At 40.6% G+C, this 19,399-nt stretch overlaps 1 protein-coding gene across 1 annotated transcript in view; it reads right to left on the bottom strand.

The window, feature by feature from the left end:
* Positions 1 to 19,399, bottom strand: part of eys (eyes shut homolog) — a gene marked incomplete at its 5' end in the record, with an annotated part of 173,350 nt that overhangs the window by 69,899 nt on the left and 84,052 nt on the right. The window contains 8 exons of the mRNA XM_080481589.1: positions 5,152 to 5,399; positions 5,762 to 5,874; positions 5,996 to 6,146; positions 8,778 to 8,869; positions 9,042 to 9,232; positions 13,414 to 13,627; positions 14,768 to 14,892; positions 15,466 to 15,590. Of these exons, the coding sequence (XP_080337715.1) occupies positions 5,152 to 5,399; positions 5,762 to 5,874; positions 5,996 to 6,146; positions 8,778 to 8,869; positions 9,042 to 9,232; positions 13,414 to 13,627; positions 14,768 to 14,892; positions 15,466 to 15,590 (1,259 nt within the window). The remainder of the gene's footprint in view (positions 1 to 5,151; positions 5,400 to 5,761; positions 5,875 to 5,995; positions 6,147 to 8,777; positions 8,870 to 9,041; positions 9,233 to 13,413; positions 13,628 to 14,767; positions 14,893 to 15,465; positions 15,591 to 19,399) is intronic.

Raw genomic sequence — 19,399 nt, 5'->3', positions numbered from 1 at the left:
TTTTATCTTGACAAAGCCTGTCTTATGGTGGGCTCCATGACATCCAATACTCACTCAACCACCAGGCACTGGCCTGCATTGTGGGACACCTGACCGGGGGGTGCAGCCCACGTAAGAGAGGGGGGGCTCGTGTTAGACATGATTTCTGACTGCTTTCATGCACTGAAAGGAGAACAAAAACATTTTCTGATTGTGCTGATTTAGTGGATATTGCAATGTGTTACATGTGTTGTTGGTCGACGTGTAATTCAACCCTGGAAGTTGCGTATCTGTTGCAATACGTGTGACAGTATGACGCGAGGCATTCTGGCCACAGAAGAAGAATCAGGAATCCTGCACGGCCAGAGTGTAAGATCCATCTGATTAAGAACATTACTGTGCAGGTTCTGCTGTTGTAACATTGATTCTATCACATGTGAGCAGATCCAGATGCATCAATCAGCAATTAAGCCATTAGAATTTGGCCTTTGTCATACATTTGAACCATGGCTATATCGTTGTCATGATAAAGACATAACTAATGTTAGTCACGTCATCTGTCGATGGTTCTAATGTTACAGCTCATCAGTTGCTGTGAGTACAATTTGGTTCATTTGAGATTGAGATCACAAGTGATTTCTGCTGTGATAAATGCCCCCCCCCAAAAGAAAAGTGCATTCCTATCATTATGTGCACCAGAAAATGTGCTAAAGTTGCATCAGCATTAGAGAAATGAACATAGGCTGCACAGACTAGTGCAAGTCACATTTCCTTCAGGTACAATATGTGCTGTGTGACATGTCAGCGTTTCATCTAGGACACAAACAAGTCCACATCATTAGTCACTGGCTGGTATGATGCATCTATAATTAACAGAGAGCAGGGGTGAGCAGGGGCTCTACTCTTCTCTTGTGGCTATTACTTAATTCAAAGAGATGTGAGGACAAGGTTGTCACCCACCAAGTTGCAGCAGCAATACACACTGGCGAGGCAGTCAGCATGTAAACAGCCCCCGGACTCTGTCTGCAGGCTAAAAACCGGAGTTGCAAAGCACATCAGTACGAGAGAGCTCACATGAGACTGCACTCTGTTAAACCTGCGAGAGTGGACTTTTGAGGAGGAGCAATTCCTCAAAGTCAGCAGAAATGACACTAAAAGGCCACTGCTGGTATTTAAAGGAAAAGTTTATGGGAAGGAGAAATAAGCAGGAAGTTACTTTATGACCCTGGCAGAAAATATGTGACGCATATCACAAGATTGTGAAAATATATTATTGCATCAGACTTAACATGGGATTTATTCTGCAGGTAATGCAGTGAACGCCTCGCTACACATATTTTGGCACGATGCCTTATGCCGACTCACGCGATGTAATGGAGGCAGTGTTTAGCACTATTGCTTCACAGTGATAGTTTATCTAGTTCGAGTACGAGCTGGGCCTTTCCGTGCCGCGTTTTCATGTTCGTGGGAAGTTGAAGTTAATTACCGAGTTTAAAAATTACCCATAGGTGTAGATATGAGTGTGTGATGGACCTTTAACCTCGTTCATAATCAGCTGGGAAATTCTCAATGCTTCCAGGTTGGATAAAGCGTTCCAGAAAGTGGATAGCCGAAAACAGTAATGCGGAAACACTGAAAGAAAAGGAGGATCATTTATTGTGACGTTATGCTTGAACTTACTTATATTATGTGTTAACACTTTATGGTGTGGTTAAGTTTTTATAGATCCTAAAGGTGCATTAAGATGAGAGAAAAATGAATGAATCTTAATCCCTGGGTCTTCAATAACTGGCCTAACAAAGCAGCATCTCTGTCGTAAAAGCAGAGGGGGGCACTGCTTTCCTCGATGTAACCGTCTCTCGTGGGAATAACAAATGAGAGTGAAGTCTTAAAAATAGCACCGTTTTTGTTACAGTGCCTGGAGAGACAAATAACATTTCATCAGATTACTTAAACACCTGTAAATTAGCATTTTTAGAGCACAAGGCAGACGTGTCAGATCAGGGTGCCAGGTGCACGCAGGCTGCTCGACTCATGTTAATGACTGTTAACATTAGCAGTAAGCAGCACTCTGTCAAGATTTCCATGTGTTCAGCAAATACAGGATTATGCCTATCAGCCTGCATCATGTTCAAAGGTTGCAAAGGTAAAAATAAGGTCGACTGCCAATGCTAAAACTCTATTGTTAATAGGAATCCTCCTTAAAGACTGTCTAGGCATTATTCAATAGAAGTTATTTACAAAAAAACACACCAGTCATGACTCATTGAAATAGAAAACTAATCATATTTTAGTATGTATGGTATATTGCTTATGGTTAAACAGTTTTGCCACCAAGTTTTTTCCTATTTTTAAGTAAGGATGCTGCAGCAAAAGGGTCAAAAACTTTGCTTTTCATGCTTTCACACTTCTTTTAATTAGCTCAACTATTTTCCCTTCATCCATGCTGAAGTGACCAAATGCGGTCACTGCAGAATGGAGGGTGAAGGAACATCTCTTGTATTCTTCAGAAAGAGAAATGTGTTTTACTCCAGAAGGCAAGAAGTGTGAAAGCATTGCTGTTACATGAAATATATTTTCATATTGTGTGATTTTTCTTTCCTTCCCATTAAGCCAGGTTTTTCTTGTTACAGGTTCATAGTCTTCTCTTCCTAATTGACCCTACCTGTAGAGTATTTAAGAACGAATTCATTGCAAAAGTTCCAGGCAGACAGACCATTTCTGGCTTCTCATTTCTGCTCTATAATTGTGTTTTTTTTTGCAAGTTTTAAATCAATTAAATGTTTTTCTGACAGATTTAATCAGCTTTTTCAAGATAAATACATTTACATTAGCTATGTTGTCCCTGTATGTTAAGGAAGAACTCAATGGTGTTACACTGTTCTTGGGAACGTTTCAATGAATAACATAAAACTATATCTTTTTTTAGATGCATTTTTTATTATGTTTATCCTTACGCACATGCAAATTATTGTAACTTAGTCTATCAGGCTTGTTGCACTGATCCACCTGAATTCAGTAGCAGCTATTAAGCTTTATGGGATAAAATAATTTCCGTCACTAATCTAAAAACGGATATGTGAATACTTATTAGGTGACCCGAACGCCAACTTTTCTTCAATAACCATGTATATTGGCCTCACTTTAAGCTCAGCATCAACTTGATTTTTACTGAGTGGACTTGATGGTACCAGTGAAATCCTAACTTTTGTAGTATGGCCTAAAAAAATCCGTAATAGCCGTCAGACTTAATTTTCAATCCATTCTTCATTCATATTCTGTTCTGGAATTTATAGTGTTCAAGGAAATTAATTCTGTTAAAACGTCTAGCGAGACAATCAATTCAAAACACTATAGCATCAACGCTTCATCAAATTAAGCACTGATCAACTGCTTTTTCAAAGAAATTATGCAAATCTTTCCCTGTAAAAATGCCTTAATGCATTGTGATTGACAGCTGCGCTTTGTGAAGCAGTATTTTGAAAGTGGGTCAAAATAGCTCCACCACTTAAGTGTCTATTCAGAGGCCTTTCCAGTCGGATTTGAATCAGGGCCCCCCACACTCAAGGTCATGGCTGTTTGCTCCGTATTATATCAAATCAAATCAAACTTTATTTATATAGAACTGTTCATACAATTGATTCATTCAATTCAATTCCTATACTTTAAAAAGAGAAAAACACACACACACACACACACACACACACACACACACACACACACACACACACACACACACACACACACACACACACACACACACACACACACACACACACACACACACACACACACACACACACACACACACACACACACACACACACACACACACACACACACACACACACACACACACACACACACACACACACACACACACACACACACACACACACCACCAACCCCAACTGCCAATTTCAAAATATAAAAACTGATGTAAGAATGGCTGGGCACTCATGAAACAAGTGGGAAAACACCATACTAGGGGGCCAACTACAAGGAGAGGAGCCACAGCCCACAGCTATGGGGGGCACCGCCACAGCGGACCGCCCTGACCCAGCTGGTCAGGAGCCTACATCACGGTCAGTGAACCACAGTGCAGAGCTCCCACCGCCGTGGCCAAAATGGCCCCCAGGACGCCCCCCTACAGGCAGACCAGACTCAACTCCCCGATGCCAAGCGCCCCCATGAGGATACTATACAGAGTCCAGTAGCCAATCAGGCCACCAAAATAAGATTGTATTGTCAGATTTTAATTTTAATTTTTGCCTTAGTCTACCAGGAGGAAGTGATGATGCACCATCAGTCCACACATAGGACACAGGTCAGATGCTTAGATGCGTCAGTATCAGTCCTGTAATTATCTATTAATGTGCCTAATTTATGCTGGCAGTGCTCTTTTAATCTGTGTTGAGGGTTTAATCACATAGAGCATCGAGAGTGCAATGCAGTGAACAGTTATCAAACCACAGAATCTGAAATGTGTCTCAGTTATAAGCGGCTTGGCCTTTGTTATCAAGCACGCAAGCAATTAATTCCCACGTTCGACTGTCGCTGCTGCTGTCAGTGACAGAGGCCGACTACAATGGTACGGCACAAGATCCTGTTTTCAACACTGACAGAAACATCATGCTTGGCAACAAAGGTAAAAAGGGATATCAGAAGCACCATCAACAGCACTGTGACAAAGTCTGCGAAGGAGAAAGTCCTTAGTATGTGTGTCTGGTACTGCCGTCTCCTCAGTGTTAGAGCCTTAGTGGCTGCAACAAAATAAATATTTTTGGTTGGAACAAGGGCGAGAGCTTCAGCTGAATGTTGAGCAAGCGCTGCAAGGTCGTCTTCCCAGTCGCATTGAGTGTTGGAGGTGAGCGTGGACACACGGCAATGGTTCAAGCTGCTTATACAGGTCTTTCATTTCATTAATCATACACTGAATAATTCACATCACTCAAAATTCTTAATGCAGCCGACTCCATTCTCCCTCATACTGAAACCTATTAGCCAAAAAGGCTCAGCGAGTATTAACCGACGTAATTTGTTGGCTCGCTCTTGACGATACCGCCATGTAGGTCACAACCCAGTGTGTTTTTATACTTCACGTCACGCATGTGTGTGATTTATATATCATGGATAAAACACTGAGCTGAATGCAGAAATCCCCAAGCCTACCTTTCTCGCAAAAGGCTCCAGTAAAATGAATCGGACAGTGACAGGAAAGGAAAGCGGCGCCCGGCTGCAGATGACACGTTCCTCCGTTACGGCAAACGCCGTCACTGCAAACCTGAGGTTCACGGAGAGTGCGCTGTGGTTTTTGTGCGGGAGCTGCCACTGTTGTTGTGTTCACTGTGCCAGAGGAAGTTGATTGACTTGTCAAACTTGAGAAACTTGCAGAGGCCTCCGTAGCATACATAGTATATCTGCAAGACACAAAAGTTTGAGTAGTTTGAGTTGGCGAAAATCCAATTTTGTATTACGATGGTGTGCTTTTAAAGCTAAGGATAGAGTTGAAGTGAGTTTATCTCGTCAATGAGATGTAAATATACAGTAGAGTCATTTACCAAGTAGACATATTTTTGACTACAATCCCAGGAAGTAAAACCAACCCATACGACTTTGCTTATTGAATCTGATACAGAAAGAAAATTATTTATCACGTCCGATTCCCTGTGCATGTGCCGAGGAGTATGGGAAACCACATTTAACAAAAACAACAACAAAACATGCCAGGTGAAAAATAACCTTTAAAAGGTTGGTGATTATTTCGGGATTCAGTCTCTACCTGCATCGATCGATGTTGCTGCCGGCAATGGCATCAGATGTGTAGAAGCTCCTCAGTTCGTTCATTTCAATTACTTCGATACAGCCAGTGTAGTTGTCGAATGGCTTTGCTCCCTTCAGGAGAAAATAAACGCAGAGATGGAATCCATTATTATATTATGTGAGATACATGAAGGTGCTAAAGCTTTCATAACGCTGTGACTTCAGAAAAGGATGCAGAACAACCAGATCTCACCTGATTTGGAAGATACTGCTGCGGCAAACCACCTGTGAAAACGTGGTTAGTTCTTTGAATGGTGTGTCCCAGCCAGTAATTACTTGTTGTACTTTTGAGTTTCCCATAACCAGAGAGGGTCAGCTCTGCTTCACAAGGGGTGAGATGTTGTCTGTCAGAAGGGTACAAAAATAAGACATTATTGTACAAGCAGAACTTGTAGTATAAGTTATCATTTCTCTGAGAAAAGCCCCCCCCCCCTTCCCCCCCTCGTAAATAGCTATGTAGTTGTACTAGGAAGGGAGTGCTCCTTATTTGAGCTGGGATTACATACAAGTATATTAAAATTGTTCTGTAATATTAAAATCTGCAATTTGTACTACTGCACAGAATAAGAAAACGTATTTTTTTTTGTGTGTTTACGTTTGTGGCCATACTCCAAAAAAGACCCCATGAAACTCACAAGTGTTGATAGCTGAAATAGTATAGATTTATGGTCTCTGGTAAACATGTATAATTGAGTTGTTGTTGTTTTGTAATCACAATACTTCACTCCGTGGCGATAGTGCCGAACCCCGATTTGTTTTCTCCAGTTGTCTTATGAGTCTCCTCACAACTATTACGGACCCACCCCACAGCCATTCATGGATTTCAAAAACCAATTCTCCACTCTGAAACAACAGGGGAGTGCAGATAATTACCTAAGTGCAGATTCTGGACTAACTGTCTGCAGCTCGAGGGTACTCAGACCGCAGATGCTCGGTCCCCTCGCCAGTGTCTCCTGACACCCCTTGTTCCCTGAGTGAAAGTTAGGAGGTCCATGAAGCAATCTAGTCTGATTTGTTAAGCCTGTGCTTTGCAGGCTGTTGCATATGCCTGCTAAACACTCGGGGCACTAACTCCGAGCTGCATAAGTCCTTCCTCCAGAGCCAGCGTGGAGAAGCGGTTAATTTAGAAGCAGTCTGCCAGAGCGGCCTGGCCCTCATCCAGAGGGCACTGTGCTCACTGTCCTTGAGAAGTCGGCCCCGCTGGGTTTCTGTTTAACATATTGAAAAGCGTCTTTGACGGGAAGATATATTAAAAGTCTATAATGAGTTAGGCGGTGACGTTGAGGATGGCCGTGGTGTTGTAGCTCTGGGTCAAATCAGACAAAGATGGACGTACTCAGCCGTCAGACAATTACAAAGAATTTGCTTTGTGACACCAGGAACCATTTTTCCATAGTCCCAGCCCTGGAGTTATGACAGCTCTCTTTCTTGCAATGTCTCGAGGGGTCGGTAACAGAACATTATGATTGATTCACACTGCTGTTGTATTTTTCTTCCCGAAAAAAAAAAAACAGGGGTGGAGCTATAGTGCCCCTTCAACCCGATTGGCCTCTGGGAAATTTAGGGCAGTGCAGCAGTGAAAGCATGAGGCAAAAATCCCTCTCATTAGGGCTCCTCTTTGTCGGTGTACATTTAACATCACTTGAATAATAGAAAGAAATCATACCCCTCGCTGTATTTTAACCACATTTGCCACTGGACTAAATGGATTTTTTCAGATTTTATGGCTGTAGGATTATCCAAAAATGTACAACAACTGTCTTTTTTGCCTAGTTCACTTGAACTTTCAGTATCTGTCAGTGACGGAATATTACTGTATGTTTCTGATGGCTTGGCGGCGCTTGTGTTACAAATGTGTGACATTCTGGTGAATGTACAGAGGAAGTCCCGAGGGCCACCGTCATAACTAATGTACGAGTGCAAAGCTCAATTTCTCTGCTTTCTGGTAGTTTTCGTATTTTCTCAATATGGTGAATGGTCAGGAGTTATGATTTTTGAAAAGTTGTTGAATCCTGCCAGTGGCGACAAGGATTAGGGTTGACCGACAAAAATGACCATTGTCCCAAAACCACAAAAAAATTTGAATATACCAGCGTTAGAATGTCACCCAGTTCTCTCCTGAGAGGCGAATTATTCAGATCCGATATGAATTCAACATTAGTTGCTTTCTTTCAGCTTCCAACATACACATAATAAACTGTGTTTCTTGAAAAGAAACCACGATCCTCCTCATGTCAGAATATAATGGAGAGGCCTGCCAACAACAGTGCACATGGGCTTAGGGACACTATAACTAAAGGGGCCGCAGCCTCACTTTAAATCATTTAAACATTGATTTTGTGCTCAGCTCCCGCTTGTTAATCTTTTCGTAATGAAAAACTGCAAATGAAGACTTTAGAACAGCCAATAAAACATGGCCAGTGATCACTAATGCATTTTAATAGGCACATTCTGACGTTTGTTTTACTTCCTTAAAATGTAAGCCCATTTGCTTCTAATAAAAACTACATTTTCAATCTGGAGATTCCTGCCAATTATATATCTTCCACTTGTGTATCAGCTACAACCTCCACATTGAAAAAAAAAAAAAATGGCCACACTCAAAATAAGAGCGATAACTCAGGATCAAGCTAATACCACCTGAGGTGCCAACACTGTTTGCACCAAATTTGTATATTACCAAGGTCTAAGTAGCTTATCATTGTAAATGTGCCTATTTCCTCAACATGAAATGTATTTCTGCCTGAAGCGGAAACACACCACACTGCATCTGGTTCGATCTCTATTTAAATCCACCCTGTAAATTAAGAGCTACAAAATGAAACCATAACTTTTCACATCTGTTAAAAAAGTAATTGGCTCACATGGCAGCAGAAAATCCCTTTCCTCGGAGTAATCTGTTTAACTGACCACAGAACATATCTGAACGTTCACACTCACATTCAGAAGGTTTAATTACTACAGAAGATACATACCTGACATTTACGATGTGAACCGAGCCGTCGTCAACACGAGTTAATGTACTCATCTGTGTAACCTCTTCCTCTTCATTACAGCAAAAAGCATACTGAAAGATTTGAGAGGGAGTGTCAAGACGTGTTTGATACCACAGCTTTATTAGCCATTAACTTTGACTTTCAAGGACAACCGTGAGAAAAACTGCGGCACGGCGGTGACAAAAAAAAAAAGAAAAGAAAAAAACATAATCAAATGTAGAACTTGCTGACGTCTATTTTTACCTGCAAGACACCATCCGAGATGAAGAGTTTCATGAAAAAGAAATCCCCATTCGCCGGCCCTTGGTCCACATATAGCAGGAGTCCTTGAGACGCTGTGGTTTGAAATCTCACTGTGATGTTGTTCAGCACACTGAGGTCAAGACCACCAAACTCCAGGTATGAATCCCCAAAATAATGAACGAAACTCGAGTCTAGGAAATAAAAAAAATACACACAGACAGCTGACATGGAGAGAAAAAGTAAACAAAAGGGAGACAGAGTGGTTTTTTTTTTTGCATTTTCTTGGTAAAATCCGCTGTGATTTGGTATTGATCCCTGAAAGACAAATTCAACTTTTCATTTGCTTCCCTATAGAGGAGAGCAGGTCAGTGCATGAGTACAGAGCAGCGCCCTTAGAATTAATAAAGACTCAAGAGTTTGACTAAGGACACCTCAGCAGGGCAGATGCCAGTTGCTACGCATGCTCCAAAATGGACTTCCTGGTTTTTGTTCCGGCTGAAAACAGAACTGTGTGTAGCGACAGAAAATGCAGCCGTGCACTGTATTTATCCAATCACGTCGAAGGCACTGACGGAATACAGCTGAAAGAGATGAGCGTAGTGCGCAGTAAGTGCAGGCAGTTAAATGAATAATCATTTTCAAAGCAAAATGAAAAAGCTTTAAGGTACTCCTGGTATCATCATGGTTTCTTCTCGCTCACTGTACAGGCATACTGTAAATAGCCTGATTTGCCAAAAAGCCATGAAGCATGCAAATGACACTATATTAGGCGAGAGAGGAGTCGTGGCTGAAACGAGCATTTTCATGCAACTTTATTACATGCCTCATTTTATATTGGAATAACTTGGCTTACATTATCCATGAGAATGGGCAATTATGGGGCATTTCAGTAAAAGTCCCCCTGCCCACGAGCTTATTGGGGGTAGTGACGCAGACAAACTTAAAAGACTGACTCCAACTGGAAATTGTGGGCAAGCATTAGGGACGCTCATGCTCAATATACTCCTCATTTGAAGGAAGCGGTGCAATATGTTGGAGAGAAGTCAAACGGGAGAGCTTGTTAAAATGAAACGCATTCCTGGATGCACCCGTCTCATGCTCTGTCCGTTCTGATCCAGGAATAGAAAAAAAAAACATTACACTAGAGAAATCAGCCGCGCGCCTTTAAAGTTGTTGCTGCAATGATTAATCGAGCAGCGGCAAGTGAGACCTTTATCAATATTTGTTAGACGTTAGTCCTATTAGGCCAGACCCCTTTTGATCTGACAGCGCACCCCGTGGGGTGTTTGCCAAACAAGCTAACCTAAATACCCCCATTTTCCCCTTGAGAGCAACATGACCAACACCCCGAGGAGAATCCCCGTGATAGGAAAAAAAGTGAGAATTATTAGGAACAGATACTGTGATCTGTGAATTAATGAGGATAAATGCATGCGGCAACAATGCTGTGCTGTCTATTGCTTTGCTCCTTGACAATGGGGTTTGCCAATGCTGATGATGGAAAATTACCCCTCAGAGACAAAGCTATTCATTAATTTTAAAGCCTTGTTTAGTCTGATGTAGTCTTTGATGCAGTCTGAGGCCGATGCCAGGAGGCAGTATCATGCCTCATTAGCAGTTAGCTTCGGTCTCTCCTTCAAAGGCCTCTTGTTTTTAACCACTACCTTGCGGTTTTTTCACATCATATTTTTCATGCTAAAGCTTTGACTACCTAGTCGAACTAGATCTAAATGTTAAATGTACACAATGGAAAAGTAGCTTTACATTTCTCTGCCTCATTCTATTATCCTGACGGCACCTCATGACTATTTCTTTATTTCAAAATTCACACCATTAACATAATGCTGAGCAAGGAGTTTGCCACTACTGTACTTTGTTCAAAAGCTTTTTTCTCATTTCTATAAGAAAAAAGAAAGTCATCTCACTGGGAATATTCCCTGATATAAATCTTTCAGATCAAATATAATTAGTGGCCAGTCCTCAAACATGACCATAAAGGAGGTGAATAAATTGATACACGAGCCATATTTTATGTAAAGTCTAGAAGTGGAGCTGGATGCTCCAGAACGTCGTGACAGCACAAGATGTTTCGCTGGAAAAATAAATTTTGAGAAATGTGAACTTACGATCAATTAATAGGAGGCGCAAATTGGATGGTGAGATTTAATTGATATGGACTTAATGTCCCATTTATTTGAAAAAAAAAAAAAAAGCAAGGATGTAGGACCGACTTTGTCCCTGATTTATTGGGGAAGGTAATAGACTGACTGATTGAACTTGTCACAGGACAGAGATAAAATACTGCTGAGGACCATTCTTGGACCTTTGCAATTTCAGAGCCCTGAGGGAAGGCAAAAGGTCATTCTGCACTTATAAAATTGGCAGGAAAAATATATTTTATGCAAGATATGAAATGTTAGAAGATGTACTTTAAAATAATGCCACAGTTGAGACACACGGGGGAATCGACACCTAAATATAAGATTAAAAAAAAAAATAGTTTTTTAAATGCAGCATCTAATTATATTTCTGTCAGCCGGTATTAAAAATAACTGATACAATTACTCTCCAGACTCCTCTGTCAGGTACTGTACAGGAGGCACAGAGGCCATAAACTGAAATGACAAATTTAGATGCTGCTTTTATTTCCCCTCTTGCAGAGTGTTTTGTTTTTTCTTTTCTTCTTCTCATGAATATTCATAACTCTGCATATTTTGTAGATGTCATTATGACTCACTGGCAATTTTGTGTCACTGAATATATCAGAATAGTTTAAGGCACGCTTATCAGGCACTGTCATCTCAATTGCAAACAAAATTAAACAACTAAAAAAAAATAAATAAAAAAAATAAAATAAAAAAGAACAGCAAACACACGCCGGGTAAAATGAAGGTTAACGAGGTGACAGCCCTGAGACATGTTTGAAACTTCTTCCTCATCGCGTTGATTTTGAGGAGCTTAAGTAATTTCATTTCTGCTACACTTGGCAGCAGAAGATAACAGCTTCACCTGTGCGGTGCTGTGCTGTGCTGTGGTGATCACTCCAGGAAAAGTCAACCAAATCGTGGCTTAGCTGCAGTAAGCTTCCCACCAACAGCAATGTCCTCTGCAGATCCCCATCAGCTCTCACACTGAAAGGCTACGGTGAAATACCGCGCTGCTCAACACTGCATGCACACCAACAGGAAACATTTCCTTTTGAAAATCAAGGAGCTCTCCTCTGAACTGAATGTTGCTTTTGCTTCAGTACGGTGAGGAAAAGAAAAAAGCGTGACGGCTGAATATTTATGTTTATTTGCTGAAAAGAAGGGGTCTCCTCCTGTCAGGGTACGTCCCCCTTCCTGCATCTACATTCCCATAGAAGTGATACTGTACATTTCAAAGGTTGCGGAGCAGTCTTAGGTTTAAAGGAGCACTGTCTGAGTCTATTTCAAGCAGCACCAAGGGCACTGCATGTGTTTAGATGGTGACCTAGTTAGATAAACTCTTAAGTTACTGGGTCCTCTCGCTTTAAAACTTATTTACTTTGATTGCACCCATATATTTAGGAGACTAAAGCGGTCTTCCTGTGTGTAGGTGCCTTTGCTTGTTTGTTTTTAATGAGTGTTTTGTGTTCTGAAGTAACTCTTGGTAAGCCGGTGCAATGTGTGCCGGATGAGGGGCTGGATCAGGTGCGGAGAAGAGGAGTCCATTATGTTTGGCCCCGGGTGAATTTCAGAGTGTCGCACTGAATTGGTTCAAGCTTGTCTGTGTTCAATAGGTCTGCTTTACAGATCTGTGAACAGTTTCAAAGGTGGACACATCTCATCTGTCAAAGAGTAACGGTCTGCCCTGTTTTCTGGATCCCTCCTCACACACAGTTCCATATACACACTAACAAGTATATATATCTGTATCGTTAAAAGAAAAACTTTTACTTTTTATTCACTTTCATAGATTTGGACATCATCTATTGGTATTGGTGTGTCTATTATGTTTGCTGAAAGATTGTTTGAATGTTCTGTCAATCATTCGTGAAGCACTTTGAAGGATGTCATTGACAGAAATGTGCCATATTAATAAAGACTGTTTGATTCTTTGATTAATAGATCACTTAATCACATACTTGTAATACATATTCACACATGAGGCTCACGATCATATCGATGCCAATCAACGATACGACTTTTTGAACTCTTTGCTGATTTGATTTCATTGGGTGCCGTGTTAAATTACACTAGGAGTGCCAGCTCAGTGAATACATAATGTGGGTTTAAAGGTATTTCTCTTTCAGAAGTTGGTGAAGGTGGAGAGAAGAATACAATTTACTCTGGAAACTTAAGTCACCTCCCACCACTACATGTACTTACAAGCAGCGCAGCGTGATCCGTACCTGTGGCTTGCTCAGCTGTTGGTGCCGGCCCGAGTGTTGCCGTTGGCAGCCAGGGTGTGGAGCCACGAGTGATGTTCTCGACTACAGTCTCCAAGGGAACAGGATCCGTAACAGGAGGCAGGCAGCTGACCTTGTTGATGCCGTCTACACAGGAAAACGCTTCTGGACATGGATTCAGCAGGCAGTCATCATAGTTGTGCTCGCAGTTCCTCCCCTGTGTATGTAAAGTAGACAGCCCGGAGAAGCGTTGTGCAAACCCCACATCGAGATGCTAAATGGTATTCAATGTTTAGAGCTTTACACTGGTATTATGTAATAAAAACAAAGATTTTCTAACTTCACAGTTATGCAAGATTCAACCTTGTATATATTATTTGGATTTGATCTCAAACACTGAAGTCTTTTCTTTGTTAAATGTTTGTTTTCTAGTGCAACGTCCTCATTTGATGAAGCAGAAGTCACAAATAATAATAAAACAATTACATCATGAACAAATAATTAATGAGTATAATAGGTTAGGAACGGCAGGTATCATTTAAATAAGAGACACAAAAGATGTGAACTAAATTTTGAGCAATTCAAGCTTAAATCCTGGGATATAGACTATAATTACAAAACAGGAAGTTAATCCACCATGAAAAATAACATTTATTTTGTAAAAGTACAGATTCTACTTTTTTCCTTTACCTTCCTTAAAATGAGAGTAAAAACTGAACATTAGTTTTAGAATTCACTAAAATGAAATTCCATTTTTGGTGGTGGATGTGACACATCCACAAGCACCGAAAACACAGCAACTATTGGTGTTGTAACAGTGTGAATACAGCAGCATGATCATTAGCAATAGAGCAGATCATGGTTCAGATTGTATCATAATTTTGAGGGAGAAATCTATTTACTAATTCTGAAAAAAAAAAGGATTATAACTTGGATACATTTTAAATCAACTTATTGACTTCAATTAATTATTATTATTATTAATATTGTTATTATTCTATCATTTTGACTATCATTTATATATTTTGCTTAACTCTGAGCCTTCGTGTGTTTTATTTAAATAAAGTAACAAGCGTTTTTTTTAATGGTATATGAAGAACAAAATACATATATTTTTGTTTAACTGCATGAATTTAATGAGAAGCTGTCTGATCTTCTGCACCAACATAATCAGACCAGGAAGGACGTCATGCTGGTTGACTGAGAAAGTTATCACAAATGTAACTGGTTCAAGTGATTAGTGCCAAGAAAGCATTCAAGAGTTGTGGGTGCAGGAGGGTAAAGGTTGTGCTAAAAAAAAGAAAAAAAAAAAAAAACAGAGTAAGAGAGACAAAAGAGATAAGGTGGAAAGCCTCACCACAAATCCAGGACGACAGAAACAGGTGTAGCCATAGCCTGGATCATTCTGAATGCATATCCCCTGGTTGCAGGGCTGTGGAAGGCACTCATTAATGTCATCCTCACAGTGAAGGCCTGTCCAACCTGCCAGGAACAAAAGCCCACAGAGTGCCGTGGTGAGCCCAGGCTCTCCCACTTCCAGCCTCTGAAGTGAATATCAATCAGATTCTCTTACATTGATTTGCCTCTTTTTGGGTTCACACACATACACAGACAAGAAAAGGCTTTCACTAAAGACCAAGATGCCACATACATTTTAATGAGCCGAGGTAGTAGCGTCTTTTTATCACTGTCTTTTTCAGTACTGTATGACTGCAAAATCTTCCCCTGAGGAAACCAGATGACTTTTCAATGGCTTCGAGGAACAGGCAACTATGTATGCATTATTGTAGCCCTTAGTGGCGCTTTATATGGCTCCTTTCAATCCACTATGGGTGCACTATAAGCACCGATATAGTTTGCATATAGTAAACTACCCCGCCACATCTGGGGCACAAGAGAAGAAGGAGGCTTCCTTGTTGACTTGATAAAATGTCTCGACATCTAAACGACAGAGACTGTAACAGATCACGCAGATGGATTAGAAGGAAAAGAAAATGCTTTGGTTGCCTTATTTCAGGTAAACCGAGAAACTCACAGGATACCTGGGTGACTCACCTGACCTGCAGTGGCAGACGTAGCTATTAATAAGATCTTGGCAAACAGCCCCGTTGTGGCATGGAGCTGAGCAACATTCGTTAACATCCACTTCACAGAAATCCCCCATGAAACCTGGTGGACAGCTAAGAAAACACATCATACTTTAAAAACAGGGAGGCTGTCTCGCCGCGCTGTCACTTCCTTCTTGCTGGTTTGACACGTTGTCTCGAAGAAGTGCTTCTTTTTGCCATTTCATATCAAGAACCGCAACCATTTTTCTGTTCCTTTTTTCAAACTTTGCTACCATCGACAGACACATATAATTACTTTTTCTTTTTTTTTTAAACAGACGGTTTTAAAACAGGCAATAAAACAAAGTGTGAGTTTAATTAATCAGATGACATGTTATTGATAACAAAACAAAAAAAAAGGTTGAAAATGCTGTAATTATCTTTTGATTAATTACCAATTAATTATATTTTTACATTTCTCTCATGAAGGTGAAGGACTTCTAAATTATCTTTTTTTTTTCTTTCTTTCTTTTATCTTCTTTGCCCTTATTTTTCAGGTAAGATTTGATGCTTAAAAAGTGTGGGAAATACACTGTGCTGCGATTTCTAATCTTTGTAATAATCTGTTTGGTGTCTGAAACCTCGTGGCCTCCCTTTCTGTCACTCCTCACTGCGCATGAGGGTGCATGTTTGCCTTGTAATTTCTGTCGGGTACATACAGTTTCCCTCCTGGTGGAGTGTCAGATTAAGCCTTGACCTTGACTATGTGGGACCTGGGTTTGAATCCCAGTTGCAGCAGGACGAGCATTGAGCTTGAAAAGACTTAAAACGGAGCCCCGAAAGTCCTACAATGGGTGATTTTGTCTAGGTGAAACCCTGCTGAGGAGAATTTTGTGCTGATGACTGCAAGTCTAATGCACCAGCCCTCACCAGTGGTGTCCAGGGGCCTATTGTCTCATAATCTGCCTATGCAGAGAGCCTGGACATTACAATGGAACAATAATGAAATGTAATTCCACTCATCATAGTAATAACCTGTGGCCTTAACAGAAGCATTAACCAAAAAGGGGGGGGGAGGGGGAAAAGACAATTTTAATGGGAATAAATAGATTCCTATATGGCCAGTTGGCCTGTGTCAACACGAGTTCTGCACTCAAACTAAAGGCCTTGTTTGTTCGTGTGCAATTACATAATATCAATACAACCCTCTTTCTGCAAACTTCATTACTGTTAATTTAGTTCTTGCACAATAAATAGAAAAAAAGAATCATAAGCTGCTGAAATTTTAAATTAGCTGTCGCTTTACAAATTTCAGAATGGCTGAGTAAACAACTCAACAGTCCATACGAGACATAGAGGGATGGATTGATTGTTTAAGTGGGTGATTTACACAGAATAAGCTTCATTTATTCCAAAGAGAGGAAAAACTGAAGTCTGCATATATCATACTATGCACGGTTTAAATAGTTGTTAAATAGTTCAGATTAAAACCCAATCGGCCGCGGTCTGCTGACCTGGATGAATCCCCCCCCCAAACTCTCTGCATTTCAAACCCACCAAACACACTGACAGGAACGGTCAAAAATACTGAACAAAGACAAAAAAAAACCCCATAAAAAAACTGATTGTGAAAATAATCTGAATAATCTTCAGTGAAATGCTACTGAAATGTTGGGTGTGTTTTGGGGGCTTACATTCCTTTACAGGGAATTTGACTTCAGAGGAAACATCATGTCTGTAAGGCACCATTCATTTAATCATGAATCGCTTCAACAACAAGACAGTGAGCAAAGGGTTTCATGCATGACCTCTTGCCTCCACCATCACAGAGAAAATACAGGATTGAGTGGTCCTGAGACGATTTCCTCGACACAATCGATGTGTTCCACTTGTACCACTTCACACATAACATGCAGATAAAACAACAGCCTGGATTTCACGCGTAACAGAACTACTTTAGTAAAGTGTACCGCATGGCTGAGTTTATATTTTATGCTTTGGGCCATTATTCAGTGTACTAGCCAGACTGGGCTCTCTTCATTTAAGTGGAAAACAAAATATGTGGATGCACACAATACGGCTCGCCGCTTTGAAGTGAAGCCACAGTCTAAGATCAGAGGTAGAATGTGTGAGCTAATACCCGTTTACTACAGAAATTAAAACGGTGTGATAACTTTTCACAGTGAATCAGTAAATCTGGGTCTCTGGTTTTCACTATATAACCGCAGACAAAGAGGACGAGCGCACGCACATACCGACAGACACACACACTCTTTTATGCACATAGATTAACAATAATTATTTTAATAAACTGAGAATGTTGTGATTCTTTTTAATCGTAATTTTTTTTCATATTTAAAACTATGCATACTCCTCGAAAGAGAAAACTGCACATATCTGTAAATATAATCAAGCTCCACTAGAAGTACCAAGTCTCAATCAGACACTGACTCAACTATTCTTTTGATGAACAAGGAAAATGGTATTAGTTTTTCTTTTTGCTAAATCCATCAGAGATCTAAATGTGTCATTTTAAGCTATTAAACCATTGCCACTCCTAATTCATTCATAAACTTAAATCTGTAAATACAAGCATCATAAATCATTAGAATAAATATGATTCCAAAATTTCATACAAAATCGAATTTATATCCAGCAAAATGATTGTTTTTGCAGAAACTGCATGCGGTGCACATTTATCCTGCAGTTCAGCAGGACACAGGAGGACATTCTGTGTGTATGTAATACTTCTGCGCTCGGGTGCACGTTTTTTTGTGAATGCACAACATACTGTATATTGCCCTCTTCGCCGTATACGCACAAACCGGCTTTAACTGAAGGCAGCATCGTGAAAAATGCTGTGCTGGAGATGCAGGCAGTTCAGTGCGTCAATATATAACACTGCAAAGAGCTGCAACCTATTTGGAGTTGTGGTAATCATCGTCACATAAATCACGACACGGAGCATATAGGAGCACATCAGCACAAGGTTAGACAACGTAATTAACTGCAAGGCATCCGGGGAGCTGCTGTGTCAACGCGGCACACTCTTACTACATACACCTTGTATTCAGATACACTTCATCACTCAGGGGATAGCGCGCCAGCAATTAAAAAGTAATGATTCACTTGCGATCATCGTGGAGGACTGCTGCTATACAATATGAGCGCACAGATGTACTGCAGCACCTTTTTGTCAGGTAAGATGCATTTTTAATGAGCAAAATTATGTACGAGACAATGGCGATAATCAGTGGTTTGAAATATTAAATTTTAATCTAATTCTACTAGATCACCAGTGATGCAGCCACCTGATGTTTAGTCAGCTTCATTCACAATAGCGTTACGCTGTCTAATGACATGCACACTGTCATACACTTATATTGGGCAACATGTCGTTGCTGCCCACTGTTGCATCTGCCCATATGCTGCCATCTCGCACATGATTCCAATGAGAAGTCATGTGGAAAAAAGTCAGAATTTAGGGTGAAGATTTTGAGCTTTCAGTTATTGTCTGAGATTTAAATGTGGCAGTGGGAAAAAACTTCTTAACCATCTTATTCATAGAAAACCTAGCATCTGCTCAAGGACCCACAGTTGTAACCCGACAGCAGCAGGATTCGAACCTGCGTACGGCCAATCCCAAGACTGCTTCTATAACCTTTAGGCTACCACTGCTGTTTTAAAAGTTTCTTGAACAGATGGTGACATTTTCATAGCAATCACTGTACATATGGAAACTGCAGAGACACTGTAGTTTGCATGTCTCCCTCTGCTGTATGTAAAAGTGTTCCCATACGTGGTCCAGACGATGGTTTAGTGAATACAGAGTTTGATAAATTCGAAGGAATGAGCAGTGCAGGACTCACTCGGGACTCCATTATTATTTTTGTCCATTTATTTACACAGCAGAAAAGCTATTGACTGCCACTGTAGTGAAC

Source organism: Lipophrys pholis (genome assembly GCF_963383615.2).
Source record: "Lipophrys pholis genome assembly, chromosome: 15".
NCBI lineage: Eukaryota > Metazoa > Chordata > Actinopteri > Blenniiformes > Blenniidae > Lipophrys > Lipophrys pholis.
The sequence above is the reverse complement of the archived record's forward strand: the minus strand, read 5'-3'. Positions and strand labels throughout refer to the sequence as shown.